Raw genomic sequence first — 21270 nt, 5'->3', positions numbered from 1 at the left:
GGTGAACGGAAACCATTTACAAGATATTGTACTCTGGGAGGACTGAGAAGATTCTACTAACAAAATATATCTGAAAATACAGAGAGAAACAATATTAAAATTAACCTAAAATAGCATAAAACAGGTCCATGAATTTAAAAAGTCAAGGCACAAAGTGCACTTTAGTATAATTTAAAAAACAAATATTTAGCATATATATGTCTTTAAAGCCCTAGAAAGTCTGAACTGTGTTGGAATTGCAATCTGTAGCTTTAAAGGACAGGGGGTTCCTTAGTCTTGCTTGCAGGCTAGGGAGCTCTGTAGCAAAGCCTGGGATTGAGAGCAGTCACTTTGCAGACAGCCAGTCTACAGTAAGGTGGAGTAACTTGTGCCTCTCTATTTTAGGGAACAGCCTGCTTTATGTGTCTGGTTTTTTTTGGTTTCTTATGTGTTTTTGAATTATACGAAATAAAATAGTGTTATGTTGCAACCTTCCAAGAGTATTTTGTTTTATCTCTTTCTCTGGTTGTTTGCTGAGAAACATAAGTAGTCTAAAGGTAGAGGACAGTAAAGAGGGCCATTAATACTAAAACAGTGCAATAACACCGACTCATGTATTCTTGACACACCTAATACAACAGAGTGTGGATGTCACACTTTGAGCAAAAAGCGTCACTATATTTTCCCATTCTAAGATGTAGTCAAAAAGGGAAACAGCATAAAGAAATTGCAAATCAACTTACTTTGTCTCTTTATGGAAAAGGAAAAAATGTTGCGGTGATCTCGCTGACGTTTTAAGGGTTTCAGTGTTGATAAACTAGATCCAAACAAATGTTTCCTACTTGCAGAAAATACGCATGCACAAATTGTAAAGGACACTGGAAAAACCACAGATGAACATAAAGTAAACATTAGAAACCAACAGAAAACAAATGTAAGCAGAACTGTTTCATAAAGCGTGACAAACATATGGAACCCGTTACTTTTTGCTCTAATGGTCATGTTTGACATTGATGACTTCTGGGGCCAACTGCTCTCTAAAGAGGAGACTAGAGGGCTGCTGAGGACAAGGTAGGGTTGGGGGGAAAAGGAAGGAAAGGATCAAGCTGAAAAGAGCAGTGTTGCTGCAATTGGGGAGAGCTGTTTTACCAGTTTTCGTGGTAGTCTGGGATTTTTAAGAAAGTCTTATGACAGAGCCTGTGGCAATGCTAGAGTTAGGGTTATAGTTTGACATTTAAAACAGGATTTACACTCTCTCTGTCTCAAATAAAACAGAGTTGGGTCTGCTCTGATTCCTAGCACATGTTCTCTGAGTGAAATTTGCATTTCCTGAAGTTTCAAGAAAATGTGATTGATTAGTCATAGGATCACAAAGTCTGGTTCTCCTCTCAAACTGATTTTTACACCGGTGAGACTCCACTAACATCAGTGGAGTTACTCCTGATTCATACCAAGTGATAATCCAGTTATTCCATCTGATTTGTTCCATACACTACTAATCACAATTGGTTCTCAAACGCACAGGTACCAGATTCACACACATACTTGTGGCACTTGCTCACAGAAATGAGACATACAATGTACACAGTTCTGTGCCTAACTAGCAGGCCCTGTATATGTATATCTAGTAGTGAAAGGTATTTAAGATTGTTTCAGTAAAGAAAATAGAATAGTCCAGATGAATCATTTCACTTATAAATAAACAAGTCAAGGGTCCCATGCAGAATTAGAGCACAAAAACATGTCCTATGAAAAACAATTCATTATTTATACCTCTGAATTGCAACATGCACTACACTTGCTTAGCATTTGCAATGCCTCACTAGTATAGTATCTGTTTCAGGTCCAATAATGTCTTTACTTATTTATAACCTAAAAGTCCTGATGCATGGTTTCCTATGGGACAGATTCTTGTTGCTGCTTCAGTGGCAACCTTTAAAACATTTGTGTGCTCCACAGAAGGAGCAAAATGCCTCTTCAGCCTAGTTTACCTTTATTTCAAAGTAAGTGGGAGCAAAGTAACATTCTGTATCTGAACTGAAACATAAAATGGCAGCTGTGTCTGTAACAAGATTTGAGCTGCTCTGTTTAAAGGAGAAGAAAATTAATAACATTTTTCACTTACAGAGCTACTTATATCACAGAATTACTAACAAATAACATGGCAATTCTTACGATAATGCTGACTTACACAGTCACACACACACACGCAAACACACACAATTTAAAACCCCGTGTTACCAACCCCAGCTGTTCAAAAATCATTAGTCAGGCCCCCAAAATCATGATTTTGTTTAAAATTCATGAGTAAAAGAAATTGTTAGGAGCTCTTTATTTGGTTCTGAGACTTTGGGATTCATGTTTTTCTTTTTCAACCTTGTGCATTTACCTTACTCCAAAAGCTGAGGTGTTAGGAAAAAACATCAAATATCACAAGACTCATAAAATCACTAGAGGTGGTAATGCTAGAAACTGTTGAAATGCTTGAACACTAATCAGACTGACTTAGAAAGGGGCACATTACCACAACAAAAGACTGCATAAAGATAGTCCACAGACAGAATATTATACTGTTGCTCAGTGGCACAATATTTTGCTCTAAAGCAGGGGTGGGCAAACTTTTTGGCCTGAGGGCCACGTCTGAGAATAGAAATTGTATGGTGGGCCATGAATGCTGACAAAATTGGGGTTGTGAGGGTGAGAGGGGGTGAGGGCTTTGAGGTGGGGCCAGAAATGAGGAGTTCAGGGTGTGGGAGGGGGATCCAGGCTGGGGCAGGAGGTTAGGGTGCAGGAAGGGGTGCAGACTCCAGCTGGGGGTGCGGGCTCTGGGGTGGGGCTGGGGATGAGAGATTTGGGGTGCAGGAGGGTGCTCCAGGCTGGGATTGAGGGGCTTGGCAGGAAGGAGGGGGATCAGGGCTGGGGTTTGGGGTTCAGCGAGAGGCTTGGGTGCAGACTCCAAGCAGCACTTACCTCAAGCAGCTCCCGGAAGCAATGGCATGTCCCTTCTCCAGCTCCTACACAGAGGGGCTGCCAGATGGCTCTGCGTGCTGCCCCATCCTCGGGTACCGCGCCTGCAGATCCAATTGGAGCACTGGAGGGGGCCATTGGAGCACTTAGAAGCCAGAGTGGAGCCACGCCTTTGCTTCTGGGAGCCCTATGGTGTGGCCCCCTACCCTGCATCCTGGCTGGAGCAGCGAAGCGGGGCAAGCCCCAGACCCCACTCCCCAACAAGAGCTCGCGGGCTGGCTTAAAATGGCTTGTGGGCCAGATCCAGCCCACAGGCCATAGTTTGCCCACCCCTACTCTGTTCAGAAGACCTGGGCCCAAACTATGTCCTTTTGAAATCTATGGCATAACTCCCTTAGAATTCAGTGAGAACAGGATTGGGCCCAGTAGTAGATTTAAATGGTGGGCAAAGCTTCCAGATGATTTTTGCCAAATTCAGAGTATGCAAACATACACTAGGATTGCAGACTAGGCACAAGGAAATGTATGGTCACAGTTGAAAGTCACAAAATAATGAATACATCAAAACAAATTTTCTTTGATTGCAAAGTTGCCTTTATTGTAGATGAATGTCTGCATTGTGAAATTGTATTGGAAAATAGTGTGTAATGAATATTATCACAGATATTAACCTATTAAAACCAGATGTTCAAAAATCTAATATGATATGCCTAGAAATTCCAAAACAGATTGTATTACTACTAGATCACCACATTACCTAAAATAGTACTGCTCAGCTGTATTTTGTTATCACTTTACTATGGCAATTACGTTTCTACAGGTTTTAGGCTGATATTATGACACAGACCAGTTTCTGTAGATTCAGTGTACCAGAGCAACTTTGATTTCCCAACAGCTGAACATGTATAACTCTATGGCATATATTCTCTCTTTCCCTGGAATTTACATAAACATATTATGCCTCAAATCTATGACTTCTGAGCATTGCAAAAAGCTGTGTGCAACCTAAGAGAGATTTTATCCTTTAAGTATTTTTTGTGTATTTACAACATGTTTGAAGTTGCAATAAAATTTTAGTAACTTATTTTTTCCCATTGATTAAAATGTATTAAGGAACAATAAAATCAAGTCCTGTGAGGACTGGTAAATTTCTCAATCAGTTCACATTAATAGATTCCAGGAATGTTACTACAAGCATGAAAAGCCTGCGCTTAGCAAGCTGATGAGCTTAAAAATAACTTTTGTCATTTTGAAGAATAGAAACATTATGTACTTCAAAGCGTGGTGGGCCTCTAAAATATACTTGGGATATTATTATGATAGCGGTTATATGACTTGCTGCATGTACATGTTTTGTTCATGAATGGTACATATTCTGGAGAGACAGAATAAATAGGACTAATGATTTTGAACTCTTCATTCACAGTAAAGAATTTCTGGCCTTTTAAAATCATCTGGATCATTTATGGTTTGAGTGTTCAGTCTACTAAGGGACTCTCAGTGATTTTGCTCAGGAGGAAAGTGAACAAAAAGTAAATGATGAAATCAGCTACCATTCGTAAAGTGCTTTGAAGATATAAAATGCCATATACATGCTATGTACTTTTTATTACTGTTGACTGACTGACTTTTGTATACACTTTAGTGTTTTGGACAGGAAATCCAAGCACAGAATTTACATGCACTTAAGAAAATATACTGTGAGGAAACAGCTTGTTCCAAACAGTGCTTAAAAGGAGCCATGGAGGAACTGTTGTATCTAAGAACAAAAAGATGGTGACTTCTGAAAATTACATCACCAAATGAGGAATCCACAAAGAAGACATAACTTCTACTGTAAGTATTATTACTATAGACAAATAGCCCATATTGCATAATTCTGAATGTCTGATCAGATCCTGGAGCTTGACGTGGTGGCTCAGGTGAACTAATTTCTATCTTGAAGTTACAGTTCAATGGCTTTCAATTTACCTGCCAAATCCAAATAAACAGATATTTTTATCAGGTTTATTTGAAACTAAAATCTTAAATTAAGTTTTATACATAGCTCCATTATTTAGTGGACAAATTATGTGTATGCGTCTCTAACTTTCCCTGTATTTAGATGAGAAAACTTAAGCAAATCCACTAATTTCTCCATAATTTGTTTTCAGTTATCATTTATGAAGTTTAATTCTGCTTTGATCTGATCTAGTATACACCAGTGACATATCTTCAAGTACAGATACACTTCAATATCTATTTAGGGCTCAATCCTGAAATATGCTGAACACTCTGACCCAGCAAAACTCTTAAGTGCTTGCTTTTTGTTAGTACTTAATGGTCCTACTTACGTCAAATATGTATTGAACTTAAAACTAAGCACAATCTATGGAAGCTAATTTTTTAATGTCAATGTTTTAATTCACAATTTTTTTTGGATTATTGTTCATAATTTGGTATTTCTGAAATAGAAGTAGGATTCATCTTTCTTTTGCATGCTGGGTTATGCTAAAATCTTCTCAAATACTTGGCACTATAATAAAAATAAGGGCTATCATTCATTGGATTTAACTTAAGCTTTTGTTAATTATTCCTTTACATAAACCTATTTTTAAGATATGAAACTTGGCTGTAAAAGTTGGAATTAAATATAACTCTGAGTAATTTCTCTGTATTTTACTTCTTACTTCCCCACCCCATGGGAAGTCAATGTGATATTAGAGAATAATGGGTATTGTCTCCTTTGAACAGAAAACTTGGTTAATAATTTGCAAGTCACTATCTTATAACATAGTCTTGAAACTTTGAGAGAAAAATAAAATGACAAATATTTTAATTTTCAGTATTAATTAAATATTAAGTAAATATTAAATGTATCTTGAATAATGTCTCCAGTGATCCCCAGCTCATAATTTCACCCAAATGTGCATGAAGTATGGCAGCTGTTTAACAGCCCACAACAACATTACGCATCAGTCCAGCACAAAATATGAAGAATACTTTTGTGAAACCGCAGGGAGCACGTAGGTAGGCAGAATGCAATTACCTATGCTAGAATTCGAGCAGAGCACAAAGCCTGCTTTCAGAGGAAGGCGCTATTCAACATCAATAGGGGTGCCTGAATCTGGTTCTCAGAATATTTACTACACTGACTAATTACATGTGCATGCAGCCATCATTTGACAGGATAACACTAGTTATTATGTTAATAACTTCCAACCTCATAATGGAGCACAGCCATAGTGTTAGTACACAATCTGCATTTAATAAAAGGTTTGACTATGTATTTATGTAATGAACATAACTTCACAGCAGGAGTTGTGGTCAGTCTGAAATCTCAGCTAATTTCGTTAAAAGAGAACCTCACACATAAAAATAAAGGAAAGAACTACCTACAGGCTCATTCCCTGTGTCAAAGGGAATATCACACATGGATTTGGCTCCTTCTGTCTGTAAAATTATATTAGGACTGTGGCATTAACCAATTACAGGAAGCAAATTCAGAAGCTAACAGTTAATTCTCAATTCTTCAGACTGAGAATAATTCATCCTTTTGTGGAATGTGGTCAAACGAGGTTGGCACCCAGGCTGTCTTGACATTAGTGTTATAGGGCATGGCTTGAACCTGGGTTCTGCATCAGATCCCAGTAGGCTGGTGCAGAAAGCAGTGTTAGAGTTGGCCTGCAGTAAGGGAACTGCTGGGACAGCATTTAAAAAGATCCAGTGACCGGGTTACCTTCAGAAGGGAAGAATGCCTTGCAACCTCCTTGGAGAGAAGTTCAGCATGTGCTTTGCTGAAGCCCCTCCTACCCTCAAAACCCAGATTAGTTCCTTGAATAAAACCTGTGTTAATATTTTGGGAGAAGGGAGGGGATGAATTTTATCTTCTGTGCATTCAGTTCTGTTGCTCATGGATGCCTGTGGTGAATTGTACCTTGCAAGCTGCAATACTTCAAATGCAACTGAAAGACTTAAGATTGATGCATTAGTTTTAACCTCTGAAAATCTGAATGCTCAATAGTGATATTACTGGCAACGTGTGTCCATTATTAGATAGATTTAGTGGGATTTATACTCATCCTGAAGCAAACAGCAGTTGAGCCATGTAAATTCAGAATGAGATAGTGATCTCATTCCAGAGGTGATCAGTTCTTTGTGGTGGATGTGCTTTCTTTCCCTCCCCCTGCCCTTAGTGAAGGCCATCATGCTGCTTATTGTCAATAAAGCTGACAAAGCAAGTGAATGCAGTAGAGGGAGTGTGAGCTGATTTCCCCAGAAACCCTGTAGCATTCGAGTGCTATATTTACATCGTATTAATAAACCTATCTTTAGTTTATATTAAACTTTCATCCTTCTCAAATTGTAGTCATACTACACTAGTGAAATGCATCCAACTCTGGGGGACCTGCCAGAAGCTAACTGATGCACAGTACAACAGAAGGGCTAGGGGAAATTTTGGCCATGGACAGTGGAGCAAAACCCAGTCTTGTGAATAATAACATCATGCTTAAAGGCCATTCAGAGCAGGCAGTATTTGTAATAGGGCTTTACTCTGACTGCATAGCCATGTTGCTATTTGTGTACTCACAGAATAGACATTGCCAGTAAAGCCATAATATAAAATTAGAGAGGCAAGGTTAACAGAGGAAATATTACAATCTAGTAAACATCCTGTTACCCCAAATAGCACTACCAGGACTTCATTTTCCAAACATACCTGAGAGGCTGAGATGGAAGTGTATAAGGGGGAATAAAAAAAATAGGAAGCCAATTGGAAAGTCTAGGTGCTTTAAAACAGTGTCATGTTTGAAACAGAAAGATAAAGTATTGGAGGGTGTTCTACAGCAGCTCTTTCAAGTTCCAGTTGCTTAAAACATCTGCAGGACTGGCAGTTGCTCGAACAGTGCCTTAGGTCAGTGGTCTCACCAGACAGGTTGTACTAAACTCTTCTACCTTATGTTCCCTCAAGCAATGATGTTTCCTGCAGTTGTAGGTCAGCTCAAGATGTTGTTTCAGAAGCTGTTTACACTTGGGTGCAGCCTATGTGATTGTTTCGTGTCTCATGGCCCAGTATTTCTTTTGGTGCAAACTCAACTGTGGTGAAGATTGTGACTGATGTGAAATTTGGGAAGGTAGCAAACACACAGGACAGACATAAACTACAAAGAGACCTGGTGAGACTGGAGCAGTGTGAGCACCATGCAATAAGTAGAAATTTGGTCTTACCAAGTGTGAAGTCCTATGCCTAGGGAGAAGAAATAAACAATGCATATAGAAAATGAGGGTGAGAGAGCTAAGCAGCATCACATTAACGTGAATTTATTTTTATCTTGTCCTGTTTAATACTGTCTTAATGTAATCAGTTACCATGACTACTGGAGGGAAGGAGTAGAAGATTGGAAGGGAATATGATCTACAAAGACCTTAGTCTTAAGAAGTGATCGATAGTATGAAAACCATTGCCTTCTGTTATTGCTATTGTGACAGCCAGGTAGCACTTTCCACACATCTATATGCCCAATAATAGAACCACAAAGCTATTTAGGTATCTAAAGGTGTCTTTTAGGTGTCCCTGTAATCCACAAAACTGCTACTCACCTACCACCTAACTCTATAGGCACTTAAACTCACTTGGCACTGAAGGTTTTGCAGTAAAAGTTTCCTAGGTGCCTAAGTTCTTTCCTCTGGGCATGCATGCTGCTGCCTCGCTCTAGGTGTCCAGTTGCATATCTCTTCCCCTAAGTTTCAGAGGCGTCAGTGAACCAGAGGAAGATAGGTGTTCATCTGCTTGTCTTGCATGTGGTGCCTGGTCCGGTAAACATGCTGAGAGATGGCCTCCTTGCATACACAAAACAGTCAGGGGTGGGGCCAGAGAGGAAGATGACCTCCCTTGGCACCTTTGGCCCAGTAGTTAGCACATTCAACCAGGATGTTGTAGACCATCAGTTTGTGTTCTCCCTCTGGCTGGTAAGGAGAAGAGATGTAAACAGTGGTCTCCTATCTCCCAGGGGAGTGCCCTAACTGCTGGGCTATGGTATCAGTCTTTCTTTCTCTGGCCCAATTAATATTTAATTATATAATTAAAGTGGAACAACTTCAATAGGAGAGAATGAGGGAGCCCCATGTTAAAATATCCCATAGTCCAGAGGTTAGGAGCCTCACTTGAGAGGTGGGAGACCCCGTTCAAATTTCTTCTAATCAGGCCAAGGCAAGACTTGAACTGGTATTAGCTCACATCCTGGGTGAGTGCTCTAACCACTGAGTTAAAGGTTAGAAGGGAGGACTGCCTTTTTCCCCCATCTCCCCAGACTGTTCTGTGTGCAGTTAGACAGCCTCTGAGCATGCTTACTGGATTGGAACCCAAATGCAAGTTAGGTGCTTCTCTGCCTATCTTCCTCCACTTTGATAGAAGCCTCCCTGCACCTGGGACTTGCCTATTCGCATGAGAGACATTGTTCTTCTTGATGGCAACTCCCATTGGCTAGCATAGATAACTCCCTGCTTAGTGTGCTGGCTTTGTTAATCACATCCCTCCTTATTAATTATATAGGAGCCTAGGTGCCTACATTGGGCTTTGTGAATTGCAATGTTGTAGACGTCTATGGGAAAAAAAATCACATGTGAGTTCCTTTTGTGGATCCAGGTCTATATGCTTATATGGCCCCCATCTGTCCATTATCTGAATGCCTAACAATAATTAGTTAATATTATCCCCACTATACCTCTATAGGGTAGGTAAGCATTATCCCTATTTTTCAGGATAGGGAACTGAGGCATAGGGCTAAGTAACTTGTCCAAGGAGACAAAGGAACTCTGTGGCTGAACTGGAGATTGGATGCAGGCCTCCTGAATTCACAGTTCAGTTCCCATTCCACTAGACCATCCTTCCGCCACTCTCACCATCTTCTCACCATATTTAGTTAGTTGGTCGGTGTCCAAGTTTCCCAGTTTGTGTGGGTCTTCACAAAAAAACACTTAAAAGTTCCCTCTCCCAAATTGGCCAGGGGATTCTGAGGCAGGGATGGTACATAAAAACTTTTTAAATTGCTAGATTTCAAATTGCACACTTCCCAAGATAAACAAACAAGGGAATACAGGCAGACACATCATGTTCGGCTATGGCACTGTTACTGAAGGAATATCAGGACTCATAGAAACCATCCTCAAAGACAGTCACCATGCAAAGGGACAGTTTTCTCCAAGATAATAACAACTTCCTCCAGAAACTTTTCATCATTAACTAGCCCCCCAGAACACCATCCTTGCCACCATGGACATCAACTCCATATACACCAACATCTCTAACCATGACAACATTGTAGCCTGGCTTAAATACCTACAAGATAATGAATAATTCTTGGAAATCCACCTCAAATACTTCGCCAAACTCATCCATTTCATTGTCGCCCACACCAGCTTTACATTCAACAACAAACACTTTGCCTGCACCCTGGGAGTAGCCAAGGGTACTTGGCTGGCACCCCAATATGCCAGCCTCTTTGTGGACCACTACAAGGAAGAATTTCTGGGAAAATGCACCACGGATCCAACAATTTACCTCAATGATATTTCCATCTTCTGGACAGATGAATTAAACTGCCTCATAGATTTCCACCACAATTTCAATCACTCTCCATTTATCAAACTTTCTCTAGAATATTCCCACACCACCATCAGCTTCAACAACAGAGTCCAAAAATGGCTCTACCTAAGAAACCCACTGATCACTTACCTCCATAGATCAGCAATACCCCAGACACACCAAGAAATCTGTTATCAACAGCCGGATACCACAGAATTTGCTCCGAAGAGAAAGTCAAGGATACAGCCTTAAAACTGCCTTCACTAAACAAGGGCACCAAACCAGAGAAGTGGCATCATGGAAAAGGCCACTCAAATACCCAAGAAGAATTTTCTTCAATACAGAGGGGAAAACATCACTTGCTGCACACCCCTAGTTGTCACCTACCACCCCAAAGTGGAACCTGTATGGAGTATCACCAAACACTTACAACCCATACTTGATAGGGACCACATCTTGTGAGAAATATTTCACTTAGCCCTCTTCTGGCCTTCAAGCTCTGCCCCCCACCCCCCAAACCCTGCCATGCTCATGATCAGAAGCAAACTCCTCACAGACCAGGACACACCAACTCAAAGCAGCACTAGATCTTGATAGGATAACCGATGCAAATCCTTCAGACATATCTCCACTGCTACTATGATTGATTTGCTACACAACATGCCTTTAAAGATGCATGGGTCCTACACGTGCCCATCACAATGTGTATTGTACCTCATCCAGTGCATCAAATGCCCCAACAACAACTGTGTGGGGAAACCAGAAAGTCACTGTACTCTCAAATGAACTCTCACAGTAAAATTAAAAAAGACAAAAACAGTATAACCCTGGGACAAAACTTTTCATAAAGCAGTCAGTCCATCTCTGATCCCTTAATCTTAGCTGTCAAAAGAAACCTGCACAACCCTTTCAAAAGATGAGCCTGGGAACTTAAATTCATAACTCTGCTGGACACAAAACCATGAACTTAATAGAGACAATGGTTTTCTGGCATGTTACAGTGCTTTGTAAAACACTCTACTGTGTGATAAACTGTAATTGCCCATTTCATTTTAAGTGGTTTCCTTCAGCATGTGTGAACTTATTTATGCTTAACAATCTGTCTCACCTTATATTTATCTTGGACATGCTGGCCTCCTTCTGCAGACCTGAGGAAGAGCTCCATGGAGCTCAAAAGCTTATCCCTTCCACCTATAGAAGTTGGTCCAATAAAAGAGATTCCTTCACCCAATTTGTCTTGTTAGAGTTCAAATTGCCTGTTTCACTTTAGCAGTCAGAAGGGTGTGTACGTGTGTCAATATTTTAAGTATTTGAATTTAAAAAGTTAATTTGACTATATTTACCTCCTATTTACGGTCATTTTCTATGTACATTTGAGCATTCAACTTTTCCTAGCATGAATACTTATGTACAAAAAGGAACTCATAGCTTGAATTCCTAAATACTTACCGATGGTAAATGTTTTTCTATATATGTAAAATTAACAATTTGGACAGTTTTGGTTAGTTATGAAAGTCACATGGTATTGCTTCTTTCCCGACTGAAGGATTTGCATAGTCAATCACCACAGTGCTAACTGTGTATTCAATTTCTGCAGTTTCTTTTCCTAACTGAGGAACGGAAGCAAAGTTATGTGACTTATGCAACTAAGGAAACCAACATAATTGCATATATTTGCAAATTGCAAATGACCTCCAGACCAACACATATAGAAGAAATTCATTAACAATTTTGAATAGCAAATTTTGATAATTTGGCAATGCTGTTTGCAGAGAACTCCCAAACAAAAATGTATGTGTTAAGGTTGAGCAAATAATTTGTAAAGCATATCCACTTAAACAACGTCAGCAAGCACCCAGATGTTGGTTTAATTTCTTTATTCATGTAACGAATAGCCGCTTAACCACTTCTCCTCAGGGTGCTGGAACATTATTTATAGTGGGGGTGCTGATGATGGAAACCATGTATTTGGTGTTATTACTACTTCAAGTCAGGGAGTGTGGCAGCACCCCTAGTTCCAGCACCACTGCTTCTCCTTCCCGTCATAACTAACCTGGGTTGGGGGAAAAGGAATTTTTACATCCAAAGGCCCATTTTTTGATAAAGTCTGCCTCTTTAAAGAGATGGAAGCTGGACCACGCTGACAGCAAACTATGTGTGACCTTTCTTGTTGTTTAAACATTTAAATATGGTGTGGTAAACCTCAGAGTAATAGGAATACAAATTTCCTTTTTGGCATCCCTCCACTGCATGATTTATCTCTTCCTTCTTGATTATTTGGCTCGTGCAGAAGGAAGAACACTTGGTAAAAGTAATCTTGCCCTTTTATTAGTTGCTTAGTGTTTTGACACACTACCTGGTGCACTAAAAAAGACGTAAATAAACAAAAGTGCTGCTGTTTAATGATTTCTGAGTTACCCCAAAATAATGTAAGATTTCTTTGATGAGAGAGTGGGGTGGGGATGGGATATCAGAATTTTATTCTCCTGTTTCATGTGAAAATAAGATGAAGGTGACATAACAAAATAATGCACATAGGTATGCATACTATTGTGTCCTGGGCAGCATTCCAGTGGGAGTGCTGTTTCTCCTCCCCTTTCTCTTTACCTCATTAGGAGCTGGAAACACTGAGGGCTGAATTCACAAAGGTACTTAGGTGCCTAAGCCCAACATTTCAGTGCTAATGAAATCTCACAACCACTACTCAACTACTGCTAAACTCTGTAGGTACTTAAGTGGCTTTGCCTATGCCTACTTTCAGAAACTTAAGTCCTGATGCTGCTCCACAGCTAATGAGCTGTTTGGAACCCCAGATCATGCCTAAGACTCAGTGGGGTTTTGAAACTAGGCATTCCTCAGCCTATCTTGCCTGCAGAGGAAAATCAGGAAGAAAGGAGCTGACCACTATGGAGTTGGACAGAGGAAAATGTCAGAGAAGGCCTGGCAGTTCATAACCACCAGAGGAAAGAATATGGGGGCATTCTATGCAGCTGGAGACAGAAAAGGGTGGGCAGGCTGTGGCCAGCAGAGAGAAGAGGAATTCTGTACTCGTAGACATTTCCAGGAGGATCCCAGGTCCTCAGTGTGGAAGATGTCTCTCAAGATCCAGCTGGTCCAAGGAAATGAATAGATACAAAGGTCATACCTGTGGACCGAAAGAGTTCTCCAACTGTCCAGTGAAGACAGACTATTCTTGTTGGGGATTCAATACCCAGAAGAATTGAAAGAACATTCTGCAAAGGACAGGTGGACAACAGTACAGTGTGCTGTCTTCCCAGAGCCAAGATACAAGATGTCACTCTAAGATTCGGTAGGCTTCTGAAGTTGACTGGTAAGGATCCATTGATGATGGTTCGTATCACCGTGCGATGCAGTGTCGGTGCTATCTCACAAATAATAGATTTCTTCTTCAGCACCCTTCTGAGTTTGCTGAAGCATGTCCAAGAGATCATCTCTGAGATCCTTTTGTTCCATGGATGAAGGAAGGCAGAAGATTCGGCAGGAGAACCGCTATCTAGATAAGCGGCGCTGGATGGACGGTTTGGCTTAGTAGAACATTAGTCCACCTTCTATGGGGAGAAAGAGCTGTATAGTTTTGGATTACTTCCATCTTAGTAGAAGAGAGACCAATCTCCTTGGGGCCAGGCTGGGGATAGTCAGGAGAGCATTAAACTAATAACAAAAAGGGAAAGGTAAAAAGAGGGAAGATATGAGTGCTCAGTTAGCACAAAATTGGCATGTTGAGAACAAAATTAATCAAAGAGCATGAAGAGAATAAATTCTGTAGTTGTCTATACAATACTAGCACCCTCTGTAACAAACAAGAGGAATTGGAAGCTAATTTATTATCATAAATTTGATCTAGTTGGTATTACTGAAACCTGGTGGGAAGATTAATAAAGAATTAAAGGAGGGTAATTTAATTCAAATCAGAATGGGTTTATGGAAAATAGATCCTGTCAAACTAACTATAGCTTTTTTTGATGCAATTACAAGTTTGGCTATTAAGATAATAGCATTGATGTAAATATACATAGACTTTGTAAGGACATGGTACCATGTGACATTTTTATTTAAAAATTAGAATGATATAAAATTAATATGGCACATGTTAAACGGATTTAAAATTGGCTAATTGATAGGTCTCAAAATATAATTGTAAATGAACAATCATGGTCGAGGGGTATGTGTGTTTTCAGTGGGGTCCTGCAGGGATCAGTTCTTGGCCATATACTATTTAACATATTTATCAATGACCTGGGAAAAGACATAAAATCATCACTGATAAAGTTTTGCAGATGACACAAAAATTGGAGGAGTGGTAAGTAATGAAGAGAACACAGTTCACCGATTAAGAGTAATCTGGTAAACTGGGTGTATATAAACAATACGCATTTTCATAAAGCCCAATGTAAATGTATATATCTAGCAACAAGGAATGTAGGCCATACTTATGTGATGGGGAACTTCTGGCCTGATGTGGTTTTTTTAAGATCAATTTACACCACTCCAGCCTTCTTCCCTGCAGAAAGCTATGGGAACAGAGATGAGGGTCTTGCCCCAGTAGCCATCCTTTAAAATTTTTTGCTAATGTTGCCTAAAATAAATAGTGCAAATAATGTCAAAGTCCCTCTGAGAAAGGAAGGCCAAATTCCCTTCTCAGAAGTCCAAGTGTGACTTCCATTCTCTTTGAGGGGAGATGCATGCAAGTATTCAAAGATAGTTTGGGGCATTCTAAAATCAGAGGCCCCATCCACTGGAAGGAGGGTGGTCTAGTGGGAGAGTGATCTCTGCTACAAACTTCCTGTGTGACTTTGGACAAGCGCTTAATCTGCCTGCTGGCCTTAATTCCCCATCTGTAAAACAGAGATACCTCACAGGGAAGTTGTGACAATAAATACATCTAAGATTGTGAGGTGCAGAGAGATTATGGTAACGGGGGACTATATAAGTATCTAGGATACCTAGATCCAGCAGTCCTTACTCATATGAGTAGTTCCTGTGACACGAGGAAGGGTTGGAGGACCAGGCCTCAAATTTTAAAACTATTTATGCCTTGTATGGCCACTATTGGGTACTACATCTTGCATATCGTATTTATGCATGGATAGGTTTGATTATTTTAAATGTTTGGGGTTGGTGGGTGCTGCTTTCTGCTGTGCTTTCACTTCCATCCAAGACCTATATACACTGCACAAAAGGAGATGCTTAGTTCTCATATATAGTGGAGGTCTCCCTACTCCCAGTTGTATCTTGTTAGTATTGTCGCTTGTGCTTTCATGCCAAATTCTAAGGTCCCTCCTTCAGCAAACTCCCCTTGAAGATTATTAGCTATCTAGGTACTGAAAGCATTTAGGGCCTGATCCAAAGACTACTGAAGTCACCGGATAAACTCCTGTTGAATTCAGTGGGCACTGGGTCAGACCATGAATGCCTGACAGTTTTCTGGCTTCTAATGAAGTCCAGTGTGAATTTGCCTGAATAAGAACTGAGTGATAGGTTTGGCCTGTTGGAGCCTGGGTTCCAACAATACGTGTTTTCATGGCTAAATTATCAGAAGCAAAAGCAAAAGAGAAACAACATATCAGCACTTCTTTCTAAACTTTTATATTAATTAAAATGTTTTAGAAAGAGTGGGCATTCAGTTTTCTTTTATCAGTATTTACCTGCCTTGAAATGGAATGGGAAGCACTGAGTAAATAAAATAGGTGGTTCTGTTTCATTGTAACTTCTGTATCTTCTGATGTTAAAATGCTATAGTATAATTTCCCAGTATCATATATGTTAAAGAATTGAAGCACATCTCCCTGCTCATCCTAAAGTAACTGTACACTTGTGCCTTCCATATACTTAAAATTTAGGTAGTCATCTCTACGGTGCTCAGGGTGTGAAAAATCCACGTCCCTTAGCACCATAGTGATGCCAACCTAACCACTGACAGCTAGGTCAATGGAAGGATGCTTCCATCATCCTACCTTCTGTTGTGGAGGGAGGTGGTGTGTCTACCATGACAGAAAAACCCTTACGTGAATACCAGTAAGTCCTGCATTGCAAATGCAGACTTAAAAATCAGCCTCTCTTCTCCGAGTACTCCGGTGCTGATTGTACCAAAAAGGAGGAGTATGTTAAAAAAAGAATTAGATACATTAGCTGGAGGATAGATACATTAATGGGTATTACCCAAGATGGTCAGGGAAACAAGATCATGCTCTACATGAAATTGCCCTGTTCTGTTCATTCCCTCTGAAGCATCTGATAGTGGCTGCTGTCAGAAGATAAGATACTGGGCTAGATGGAACATTGGTCTGACCCAGGGCTGGTGCAAAGATATTTTGCACCCTGGGCAAAACTTTCACCTTGTGCACTCCCCTCCTCTCCCTGCAGAGCATCGCTTACTATCAACTTTCAAAAATGAATACTGCATAATATGGCATTTTTCATTAGAATTAATACAAGGGAGTCAGAGGAGATGATCACAACAGTCCCTTCTTGCTTGGGGGAACCTATGAGCAAGGAGGAGGCTGAGAATGCCGCCAGCTCGCAGGGTCTCTAAACGTTTTGAGGCTCTGAGTACTTTGCCCCCCAGGGGGGACCCAGGGACAAGGAGGGCAGAGCCAGGCTCTCCCAGGGAGCAGGTGAGGATCTCCCTCAGGATCAGGGCCGGCTCCCCAAATTGGCACAGTGCCACCGAGGGGAGTGTCAGTGTTTGGAAGCAGCACCTGCACCAGCCCTTTCCCCTCTGTCACGCTGCAGGGTTTAGTTTCACTTTCCCGCACCCCAGGAGGCGGCTGTGCCCAGCCCCAAATGTGGCACGCTGGAGGGCGAAACTCACTTGAGCTCAGGACTGCGTCCTGCCTCACCCAATGGCTCCATTCCTCTGCCGAGCTGGTCTCTGCGGTCCTCTTTGCTCTGCCACAGGCTTCCACTGACCATCCTGCACAGCGCCCCCCATTGCGGGGGCGAGTTTGTTATGGAGGCCTCGCTCCCTGCCCTGCTTAGCTGACTCCCATGATGCTGGACACATTTTTGGCATTCGCAAATCTTGGCGCCCTAAGCAGCCGCCTAGTTTGCCTAGTGGTTACACTGGTCCTGGTCTGACCCAGTATAGCCATTCTTATATTCTTGTGTGTGAGCCTTTTTTGTCTAAAACATGTATGTCTTTAATGAAATTCACTTTGTTTTAAGAGCATTTAACTGACTAAACAGAGGTGGTTGTGAGTTGTTTTTGTTAGTAGGACAAATTAGGTCTCTCTCTCTCTCTAGAAACACTTTCAGATGGTATATTTTAGAAAGTGATCTTTATCTCAATGTAGCTTTTTCTTGAAGAATGTGTACTCGCGGATTGATGAAAACATACTGCTCTGTGCCTAAAAGCAGAATTTTTTGGGCAGCTTTTTTTTAAACAGAACTATTTAAACTGTTATATATATTCCAGGAACAATGAGATTAAAAAGAAATTACTCAGGATATGTGAACTCACATGAAGCAGAAAAAAGATTCCCATGAGATCCTCTGAACTGAAACCACCAAGTTTCACAAAGCTCTGGTCATGAGTGGGTAGAAAAAAGGATGTTTTTATAAATAGATACTCTTCTCAGTCCTGTAATTTTTTAAATTAGCTAATTAACCCACATGTTTCAAAAATAAAACAAAACATTCTCTTCAATCTGAGTATCATAACAAACTTCAAGATGGAGAGAGGCTTTCTCTCCCCTCCCCTTTGTGAGAAAGTTAGAAGTGGATAAACTAAGGCCATGGGTCCAGACCTGCATCCCCCTACTCACATGACAATCCTGCTAATGAACTAGTCATGGTAGTAAGGGCCACAGAATTGGGCCCTAGAACAAAAACCATTTTTCAATGTTAATGTTGGACGCATGTCTGTGATTCTGTACTGTAAATTCTCACATGGGATGCATGGGCATGCATCTGAGGAAGTGGGTATTCACCCACGAAAGCTCATGCTCCAAAACATCTGTTAGTCTATAAGGTGCCACAGGATTCTTTGCTGCTTTCACATGGGATTATAACTTTTCTTTTTTTCTAGATAAAGAGCATACCTGTTTCCAGTAGAAAAGAGCTTGCATACGAGACACAGGTTGATTATCTAGGAACATGTAAGGATATGAGATCACAGAAATGATAGCATTATAGGGACAGTGAGGGTTGCAAACTCTGTGTGTTTGAGTGATACTTTTATTGGAAAATGCATTAATATTTTAGGGAAATATTTTGATTTCTTACATTTTGTAAAAAAAAACCTTTACGCACTGAATGGAAAAATAAAAATGTCTTATGACAGCAAATGTCAAAGGTATATTTGAAAATTAAAACTTGTTAAGAGTATGAATTTTTTTCATTGTCACAATGCTTTATTCTTGAAGTTACTATTCAAAGAAACTAATTATGCTTCTTAAAAGTGCAGTAAGTTAAAAATGTTATTAAGATGTTAAAAAAAGTGAACGGTACAGAGTTTAAGCATAGAAGTTTCTGGTTATCAGGGAAAAACATACAGATTATTGAGGGTGCAAAGTTTGGTTTAAGATCAGGTGGCATAAAGAATACATAATCTGCAATATCCACGATTGGGGGTAAAAGGATAATGGGTCAAAGTGCAGTCAGTTAAACTACTACCTCAGTTGTCTAAAACAAAACAAAAAAAACCACCTTGTTTTGATTTAGGAACTATGGGCATGATCTCAAAGGTTAATGATGTCAGTTGGAGTCTTTTGACTTCAGTGGACTTTGGATCAGAAGCAATACGTCTCAAGTTAAGTGTAGTATATTTAATAACTATTTTCAGGTGCATATTAACACAAATTTCATATTTTCTACCAGGTCTATTGCAGATTATATTTAGCAATAATATGCAATTTCTTTTTAAATTCTCAACTCATACTATGCACATCACAATTTTTTAAATAAGATTTAATATATTTTCAGTACTTACTTGAGTTCAGATTATTGTCTTGTTCTTGGATTCTTTGTAAACATGACAATAAATCATTTTTAAAATAAAACTAAGTTACAACAACACAATCTGCTTGAAAATATGTAACCCACATTAGAAGCTTCATTTATATTTTTATGGCTTGGTCAACATTTATTATAATGCACTTTTTCTATATGTATTACCAATAAATAAATAACTATAAGGATAAAAACAATTTTAATTGTTTACGTGAATTGATACCCATGAACAGTGTTAGACTAGAAGCCTGGAGATGGAGGACTTCAGCATCTATATAGACTAGAAACAGAGAATACCAATTAGAATGTAACTTATGGACTATGGCCCTGATTCTGAAAGCTACTCCAGACATGGGCATTTGCCTGTAGTCCCAGTGAAGTTAATGGGGCTCTGTGCAGGTATAGAAGCCCATATTAGAAAAGCATGTCAAAATGGGGCTTATAGAAGGTGGGTTAACTGCAGTGTTATGGACCAAACCATATCACACAACCTTATGTTTTCTACACAAACCAAACACTGCACTGAAGTTGGCGGAATATTTTTATTTACGTGTGTCCTGACTCCTTATCTCTTAATGCAGTTCAAAAATGATCACATGATATGTATAGACTGCTTAGATTTTTTTTAAAAGTCCCCCACCATATTTTAAGTAGCATAGGTCATGCTATACTAGAAGTTGGCAGACTCTTCATAAAAAGCCTTGTTCCACAAATGCAATCAGCTGAAAGATGAAGTGCTGTTTAGTGAACTGTTCATTTTAGAATGTACTAGGTTTCACAGTAATCACTTTGAAACAGAATCTCCAGCTTTATTGCCCTTTATCCAGTCGAGAAATGTTTGCTGTTTTGTTGTTCTGTTTTCATTTCCATCTTTTCCAAACCAGAAATGTAGCATTGTCTAAAATGTTGTGTTAGGTAATTGAGAGAGGCAACTGAAAGGTCAAATCTCTTGCAAACTGATAAAACCACATAGCTTAAATTTAAATTAAAGCCATAGTGTGTGATCAGACTTATGATTGTAGCATGACTTATAAAATAAAGAACACTGTCATTAAGGGTTCCTAGAACTGCAGTCCTGATAAATAAAGCTAAACTTTGATTGACTTCCCTTTAGATGCGTGCTGGGTTTTCTTCTGGTTGAGGTGAGGGTAATTATTTGGATTTCCGTTGCCTTTCCCAATACTCCTTTCATTTCTGCCCACTCTTCAAAACAATTCCTGTGTAGGAAATAAACAAAAACTCCTCATCAGAGACTTGCTTGTGTAAGGACTTCAGCTACCTCTTTCAGCTATTCACCAACCTCTCCTTTTATACTAGATTTTCTTCTGAAGCAAATGCATCATGTGCCACCTGCTGTGAATGTAATACATTTAGCAGTATTCCAGAGAGGGTGCTGCCACCACAGTTTATTTTCTCATAACTTGTGACTTCATGTCTAAGGAACCCTGTAGGATCTTTCAGATTCATCTCAAAACCTCAATGTGGTGCATTCCCTAGATGCGGCTGACTCTACAGATAGTCAGTGCTACTATGGAAAATGATCGTATACCTCATGGCAGAGGCTGTGATCAAGATTTTCAAACGTGGGTTCCTAAAGTTAATCCCCTAAAACATAGTGTTTAAAGCCAGAAGGGGCAAGTATGATCATCTAGTCAGATCTCTTGTGATTCACTCATAATTAAGCACCCAAATAAATCTGGCCTGACTTTGAAGTCAAATGTGGGAGATGAGGCTACTCAGCATTTTTGAAAATTAGACTAGTCGATATATAAAACTTCAGGATTCTTTGT

At 39.9% G+C, this 21270-nt stretch overlaps 1 protein-coding gene across 1 annotated transcript in view; it reads left to right on the top strand.

Moving 5' to 3' along the window:
• Positions 1-4635: 4635 nt before the first annotated feature.
• Positions 4636-21270, top strand: part of KCNK2 (potassium two pore domain channel subfamily K member 2) — a 174381-nt gene continuing 157746 nt past the window's right edge. Inside the window, exon 1 of the mRNA XM_050950246.1 lies at positions 4636-4782. Within this exon, the coding sequence (XP_050806203.1) occupies positions 4749-4782 (34 nt within the window). The 5' untranslated portion in view covers positions 4636-4748. The remainder of the gene's footprint in view (positions 4783-21270) is intronic.

Source organism: Gopherus flavomarginatus, chromosome 4, assembly GCF_025201925.1.
Source record: "Gopherus flavomarginatus isolate rGopFla2 chromosome 4, rGopFla2.mat.asm, whole genome shotgun sequence".
In the NCBI taxonomy this organism is placed as follows: domain Eukaryota; kingdom Metazoa; phylum Chordata; order Testudines; family Testudinidae; genus Gopherus; species Gopherus flavomarginatus.
Note: the sequence above shows the minus strand (reverse complement) of the source record. Positions and strands in the feature narration are given on the sequence as shown.